The 8,061-nt window shown below is 43.1% G+C and overlaps 1 protein-coding gene across 2 annotated transcripts in view; it reads right to left on the reverse strand.

Annotated features, from left to right (window-relative positions):
* The window catches only part of RBM47 (RNA binding motif protein 47), a 76,011-nt gene extending 73,958 nt beyond the window's left edge, over positions 1 to 2,053 (reverse strand). The window contains exon 1 of one of the 2 annotated variants that reach the window (XM_084518418.1): positions 1,835 to 2,053. In XM_084518418.1, the coding sequence (XP_084374544.1) occupies positions 1,835 to 1,863 (29 nt within the window). In that variant the 5' untranslated portion in view covers positions 1,864 to 2,053. Of the gene's footprint in view, positions 1 to 900; positions 1,436 to 1,834 lie in introns of those variants that run through there. The other variant, XM_084518419.1, reaches the window with a different exon arrangement.
* Positions 2,054 to 8,061: the final 6,008 nt, after the last annotated feature.

Below are 8,061 nucleotides of genomic sequence, written 5' to 3' on the forward strand. Positions count from 1 at the left end.
GCTCTCTGCGGCCCCTTCTTATGCTCCTGCCCGCTGCGAGAGCACTCCCACTGTGCTGGGAACATTCAGGAGGGATTTTGCGGTCTGTTAGGTCCCGACCTGTCTTAGCACAAAGTTTGATTTTAAATTCCTACAGCGAAGTGAGCTGTGCAGCTTTCCCTCTGACACAAAACCCGAAAAACCCCTCACCAGCTATTTCTTATAACATGGATAAGGAGCCCCCGGCATGTCTCATCTAATCACCTACTTTCAGAGCAAAGGAGAGGCTTGACCTCCCGATTGATACATGTATTTCAAACGGTCATCAGAAACTTCTCCAAGATAAGATCCCATTCTTATGCTAATGGTGTGTAACAGGCTCCCAGACAGCAGCCTATCTCTGAGCCCATTTGACGTCTCTCAGGGCTGTGTCACCACTGCCTGCTGCACAAACTGCAGCATTTTGAGTGTTGAAAGTAAGAAACAGCCAAACAAATGAAATATTTCTTCTGAAATTTACTGCAAAGACATTAGGCACATCACGCTGTAATTTTGTGTTGATGCAGAGAAATGTACACCTTTCAATTAAAAGTTTCAAACCTGCAGATGACTTCTCACTCTTTCTTAGTTAATATTTGCTTCTGCCTCTCATCTGTCATCTGCTCGCAGAGCCGTGGCTTCAGCACACAAAAAAGCTCTCACTCGGAAAGGACCACCAAAACTTCACTCGCAATCCCTGCAGTCCTCTCGGTTTCATCCCCCACCCCCCAGAAAAAAAAAAAAGAAAAAAAAAAAAAGGTTCAAAATGTGTTTTCTGAGCAAACTTCTGTCCCATTACGCTGCCAACCCAATCGCAGAAGAACGAACCCTGGCAGAAGGACAGAGGGACAGCAGAGCAAACCAGAAGGGGATGGCACCTACCTGGAGCCCCGGTGCGCCCGCAGCTGCTCTCGGCACCATGCACGGAAAGGCCAAGCTTCGGGGCAGCGACCTAACGCATTTTTCCTCCTGCCCCACCGCTACGCGAGGAGGGTTGAGCAACTCCTCACGACGCTGCCACTCGGAGCAACCGCTCTCTGAGCCTTAACCTCCTCTCTTGGCTCTATGCAACTTTTTTTTTTTTTTTTTTAAGAGTTTTTGAGAAGTCCGATGTGGGGAGAAAGCCGTGCGATTAGCAGTGGCTCAGCCAAAGCCTCTGCCCTAAGCCGCACATTCCTGCGCTGCGCTGCGCTCGCACGCCCCGCTTCCAGCCTGCAGCCCTGATAGCGCTGCCGGAGGTCAGCAGCACGCCGAAACTCCGAGAGAGGAAAAATTGGTATCTCCCCCCCAGTATGGGTTGGGTTTTTTTTTTTTCTTTTTGTCCCCCTTACCTCCTCCTCCTCTTCCTCCCTTTCTCCCTGTGCTCACAGTAGCAAGGTTGTCTCTTGGCTACTCCCTTGCCTTAAACTCACCGAACCAGATTTTTACTCCCAACACCTTCCCGTAAATCTGAACTGAAATTTTACCCTGCTCGCTGAGCCTTTGCTGGCGGAGGGCCAGTGCAGCATTCCTGTTGTTTTAGGAGGGCAGATAAAAAAAAAAAAAGGAAGAAGGAAAAAAAAAAAAAAAAAAAGAAAAGAAAAGAGAGAGGGAAACCTGTAGAGATGCAAAGGCTGGAAGGAAGCAAACTTTTAGAGCAGCTTTACTAAAAATACTGTGGGAGGGAGCAATTCCCTTTTATCTTTAAAGGACTAAGCCAGTGATTTTTTTATTTTATTTTTTCCACTAGTGTCGGGAAAGAGAAAATACCCTCCTTGGTCATCTGTGTCCTTGGGGTGGATGAGATTTGAAGGGAAAGCAAACCGTCTGTACTCACCTGAAGGACAGCATCGCTGGAGTTAGCATAGCAAGGGGTGAAGCCTACAGGTTTCTCCACTCCAGTCACCCCAAAGCAGCGGTCAAGCATGTGCCTCATTTTACCCTTTTCTGACCTAAAGTTACATCTGGTTTCTAGAAAAGGAACAAAAGGGAAACTAGTTTATAAAAAAAGCAGCCAAGCCTTCTTTTAACCTCTGTCTGATCCCTCTGACCGTTGTCTTGAATACTTAGAGAAACAATGAAGCAAGGCTGTAAACTTTCTCACCCCCTTTTACATTACCTGTCTGCGCCTGGCTATGGGCTTTGATGTATTGAAACAAAGCACAAGACCTGTTTATAGTAAATGAAACCAACCAACAGAGATCTAATTCAGACGAGTGACTAAACAAACTGGAACAGGAAGCACACACCATCGGATTTTTTTAAAAGTAGTAATTCCTGCTTGCATTGTCATGCGAGGGAAAAAAAAAAAAAAAAAAAAGGGTTTCAGCTTAGGTGACTTTTGTTCAAATAGAGTTCTTTTTGCTGTTGTTGGAAAGCCTAGCACAGACAATGTTTAATCGTATATATGCAAATACTTAACAGATCAACAGTTCCCATCAGCAGTGATCTTAAAATCTTCTTCATCTGCTTGTCTGCCTGTGGAGGACGTTTCTGCAGCTGTTTTGTCATTGTTGTTTCCTCCCAAGTTAATTTCTGTAATTTCTGACTGGACAGAGGATCTTAATCTAGGACAGCTGGACAAAGCAAGCTCCTAACAAACAGACTGGCAGTCCTGAAAGTTAAATCTTTAAAGAATCAATAAAAATGGGAATAAAAGCTAGTGAAATAAATTCATTCTTCATAATTCCGAATAATTTTAAAAATATTTCTTTTTATTCTTAACTAATTCTTATGAATTCTGAATTAAGGATTCTTCTTAATTCTTCTTAATTTTGAAAAGAAATATCCAGGGTTGAGTATACAATATATTGCTTTATTACTGTTCTGTAATCTAAATGTTGTTTTGAAAGGAGTTTGTCCTTCCAAACAGATATTTATCTAATTGTGCTCTGTTGGTTTTTTTTTTTTTTTTTTTTACAGTAGGGAAAAATCCCATTGGTTTTACCTGAGTGAACCACACTTGACTACCTAAGAGAGTTTCGCTTTAAGCAGGAACTGAAGAACCAAACCACTGTTGGTGTAAAGAAGCCAAAGAGCCAGATACTGCAAAGTTCAAGTTAGCAGCGTGTTCCCTCCAAACTATCATAAGTCAAAAGTTGCCAAAGGGATGCAATTCCAGATTTTGCAAATGCGGCAAGTATAAAAAAATCTTTCAGAATTTACCAGTATTGGTGAGCGAATAACCAGGAGGGAAATTGCCATCAAGTACTTTAATTGAAATGAGAATTCAACATTTGCCTCAAATATTTCATGCAGTTAAATTCTTTAAGGGAAAATAATCCAGAAAAGCAAACAGAGGGGCTCAGTGGTAGAAAAATCTCTAAAGTATTCTAGCATCACCATCCTTAAAAACAGGGCCCATTTGTCCAGAAGCAAGGCTTTTCTACAGTGTTTTCATTTGATAAATTTGCCCATAAATTCCCCTGGGAATACACCTCGTGTACAGACAGTTTATGCTCCATTTGCTCTGTTCAGAGGAGCAAAATAGGCATTACTGGCAGAAGTTCTTCTTCGCCAACATCTGCAGATTATTTCTTCTAAATGAGAGACTTTGTTTTAAATTAATCAATATTACAGAAAATGCAGCAAACGCTTTCCATTGACCCACGCAGGACTGCAAGGTCCTGCACATCTCCCTGCACACCTTGGCAGGTGCACAGGTGTCCACGACAGGTCTGCACACAGCTGTCTGAGGGGTTTCCAGGCCTTGCAATAACAACCATTTCTGAACTGCACAGCTGCCGGCAGAGCAGTAATGCCAAACCTCCACAAAGACCCAGTGCTGGTGGTGACAGGTAGAGCATTTCTTACTGTACTCAGATCCACAGAGCCCAGTTCAAAGAAGCAGCAAGTGTTGCCCGGTGGTTCTTGAAGCTCACTTTTCTTTCTTAGTGTACATCATCCATCCAGATGACAGCAGCCATTCAGGAAAGCCTCTCCTTGACCACCAAATGCTTGATCTATCACAAGGTGGGATGGGATGAAAGGATCCTTGATTTGAGTATCATCAGTTGTAGAGCTTGTTACCACTGGAGGTTTTAGGTCTAATCTAATTTTAGGTTTAATCTAAAATTAAACATCAGGTCTAATTGATCTAATTGATCTACCACCAGTCTGAGCCATTTTTACATCTGAGTAATTTTTCTCCCTCTCTGTTCAGCTGACAAAGTGTTTTAAATGGTTGTGAGCTCTTTACACAGGAAGGGAAGAGCGATCCAGCCACAAATTGCTGCAGTACCTTCCAGACTGTGGGTTAAAACGAAAGAGCAGTCACAGCCCTGGAGCACCCAGCAGAGATTTCCTGTTCCTCTGCCAAGCCATGGTGGGGTTTCTAACCGAAAGAAAAGAATTTAATGAGTCCATAGCAAAGCAAATTAAGCTAAGTGCAGTGTGATTAGGCCGCTAGCACTAATCTTTAAAGGCAACAGCATTTGATCAAGGAAGGTGTCCTCCAAAACTGATCTTAAAAAGGCAATCAAAAATTTCTGGCAATGAATAGCCAAAGTTGAGGGGTAGTGGTTTTGGGGGGGAGGTTATCCCAGTTGGTAATATTTCCTTCTGAACAGGGCTTATTGTGGTATCAGCTGTGCAATAAATATTTTACAGTTTATCACCACTGCCAAGAGCTGATTTTGCTGCAGCAAGAAACCACTTGTTTAAAGTTTGGTGGCTGCAGTTTGTTCAGGAGTTTATGAACCCCCCTACAGGTTGTTTGTTTGTTTGTTTGTTTTACTAAGTGGGAAACCATGGAAAACACAAGTGCAAGGTGTGTTACCCAGTAATGAAATGGTTCTAAAGAAGAGAAAACTGATTGGCGAGGTAAGGAATATCTATTATTGTGTAATAATAATAATTATTATTATTATAAGGTTAAAAAGCCTCTATTTCAATTCTATATTTTTGTTTTGGTACACAAAGTGTTTCCTAGTGTATGATTACAGGTTAAATATTTGTACACAATTCAGTAAGCAAACACAGTCTGCAATTAATACTGTATTTAATCCTGGAGGGTATTGCTTTTTTTCCGAGTTAAAGCTGAAGGTTGGAGGACAAGCATGTTTGAAAATAGTCTGTGAAATATTGTGTTTTCCTATGTAAAAGATCTCAGTATGCCTGAGACACAGCAATACTTCTTCCAGAGAAGTCCAGCTCGGAAGCCCATAGACATTTTGTCTTCTGTCTAGGAGAAGCATTTATGTGGACAACACCAAATGTATATAGGCAAAGTAGATAGACAGGGGAGCAGACTACATTTTTTTTAGGTGAACGGGAGGTTCTTTACCTTGGTGATGCTGGAAGAAGAGAAGAAAGAGCTGTGGGAGCGAGGGAATACCCAATCCCACCTCTGGCCTCCAGAGCCTGGAGCCCTGGACAATTCCAGTGCTGCAGAGAGGTGCATCCTCCCGCACTTCCCTGGAACCCCATTTCTGGGGAAGAGAAGATGAGAATAGAGCTTGTGAGGAGGGCAGTGAAATGAAAGAGCCCAAGGAAACCCTCATGGATCTTTGGTCTCCTCCCGTGACCACCCTCTCTTCTGTCCCATCAGCTTGCTGAGCCCAGCATGGCCAGAAATCATCTACTTGCCAGCATGATTGAAAGACCTTGAGCTGGCTCTGCCTGCAGGTTTAGATGTCTCTTTTTGACAAAGATCCCAATACCATCAATGCTCAGCTCCTTCTCAAAACATATTTACAGTTTTTTTTTTTGTTTGTTTGTTTGTTTGTTTGTTTTTTTTTTTGCTACTGGTACCAGTCTAAAGTTATTTAACTAACTCCTATCACTTGGGATGTGCAGAGATGTCATGGCCTGGACACAATGCCCTTTGCTAACTAAACCAGCTGGCCTTCAAATCAGTTTCCAGTGTCCAAAAGAGTGTAATCTGAGAATGAATTTCCTTTCACAGGTCAAATCCAGACACATAATTTCATAAACAACATCACAGACTTGCACAGAAGAGTCTGCTCAGAAATAGTTCATGGATAGGATAAAAGTCTCATCTCTTTTCCTCACGTAGGAGAGGAAAAGAGCTACAGCTAACCCCATGTTAACAAATGCATTCCCCAAGCTAAAAGTAAGAAAAGCTACAGGTGTCTTCTTAAATTCTTCACTGAGCAAGCTGCAGTGCCTTTGATAGGAGCAGCTCTATTTTATCTCTGACACAAGCCCTTCACCCCAGGGGAGTGGGCATGGCAGGTATGTGCTCCTGCTGCATTCAGCCACCAAATGCTCCTTGGGGGGCCCTGGAGCTGGAGAGGCACATTAGGGCATTTTAGTTCCCTAAAAGGACCCTGTGCATGGTACACCTCTGCTCCACATAAACATGCCCTTAGATAACCCTCGCTGCACCTCTAACCTCAGCCCCGGAGGGAGCTGCAGCACACGGCTGCTCCTTGTCCCTCCTGCTTTTAGTGGAGTTCCGGAGGGAAGGCAGCTCTCTACTTCCACAAACCTCTTCCAGCACAGAAATAAGAGTAATGCACTTGCTGGTGTTTTTATGCTGAGCGCTCTCACATATGTGGAACATTTTTTTCAGTCCTTACAATAAAATGAGAGCCTGAAAATACTCCGATAAAAGCCTCTGAAGGTAGCATTGCTCCTCTTTCAATTTCCCAGATGAAAGGAGCAGGTAGTTTGCACAAAGGATCTTGGAGATTTATTCTGACTTGTGAAAAGCTGACCATACATAGCCTAAAACTTGGGCGCAGTCTTTAAAACTAATAAACCTTTCTCTAGCTTGAAGCTGGAAGCTGTAGCTGGTGAAATCAGGAGCTGGGTCAAATCACAAGGCGATGTGGTTAGATTTAACCCTGGTTAAGAGGCGTGCTGAGCACTGGTCTGGTGTTTACTCTGCAGTCACTTCTTTTTGAAGGGAAGTGAAACAGGCAAAGTGCAGCAGAAGCATTTCAGCAGGAAATTATCGTTATTTACTGAAGCAAGCTCTAAGAACAGAAAAAAAAAAAAAAAATCAAGCCAAGAAGAATTCAGCCATTTATTAATCCCTGCAAAGGGGGAAAAGAAAACAAAAGAAGCTGCCTAATTTCACAATTTCTGTCTCCCAGAACAAGAGGCCCTGAGACAACTGCAGGTATTGCCACAGCACATGCACACACTTGTGTGCTCAGTGGGTGTGAGCTTGTGCAGAGGTCAGGGGAAGGAGGAGGAAGGTCTGCGCCTGTGGAGGCAGGGGGTGTTCACACACATCCCATAATAGTCACGGGTGGTTAGCAGAAAAAGTACAGGCAATTGACTCAGTGACTCAAAAATAATGAGAGCTGAACCCCTTCCACTCTTGGATGGAGAGAAGTGCTCCAGAACGGGGACACATCCTGCACACAGAGCCTGTGCGCACGCAGGCAGCAGGGCTGTACAGCAGGAAAACAGGCCCATGAAACAGGAAGGTCACCCAGATACAGGGGATATACATGTATATCCCACATGAACTTTCTTAATATTTAAATATTTATTTAGTTAATATTTAAAGCTTTTTTTTTTTTTTTTTTTTTTTTTTTTTTTTTTTTTTTTTAATTAGCTTTTGTGATAAAGCCATTATTAGGAACATTTATTGCAATTCAGATTACTTGCAAGAATATAAAAATGCATGATTTCTCGGACAGGGGAGAAACCAAATGATCACAGAACTGTTTCTCCACTTGCAGCAAGAGATCATAGCACACCAGAAGGCCTCTGCAGGCTGTGGGTATGGCTGTCCACCTGCACTGCTGCACAGGGCAAAGTGTCTCCCTGTCTGTCCCATGTATCAGCCCACAGCTCCTGAGCTGGGTGGTCTCCAGTCCACCCAAGCACCCTAGAATGACATTTGTATGAAGGACGTATGACCAGAGATGAATTTCATCAGGAAATTATCATTACCTTGGCTTTCAGCACAGTTCTGTGGTGATATTTAAATGTGGAACCTGCTCTTTTTTCTATTACCAGGCATCACGCGGGGATGAAAGCCTCTGATAACCACTTTCAAGAAAGAGTGGCAGGTGTCACACACCACCCTCCATGAAATCTAACTCCCTTTACAGTAATTCCTTCAAATATTCACATGGGGCACAG

The sequence above is a fragment of the Aythya ferina genome, assembly GCF_964211825.1.
Source record: "Aythya ferina genome assembly, chromosome: 4".
In the NCBI taxonomy this organism is placed as follows: Eukaryota; Metazoa; Chordata; class Aves; order Anseriformes; family Anatidae; genus Aythya; species Aythya ferina.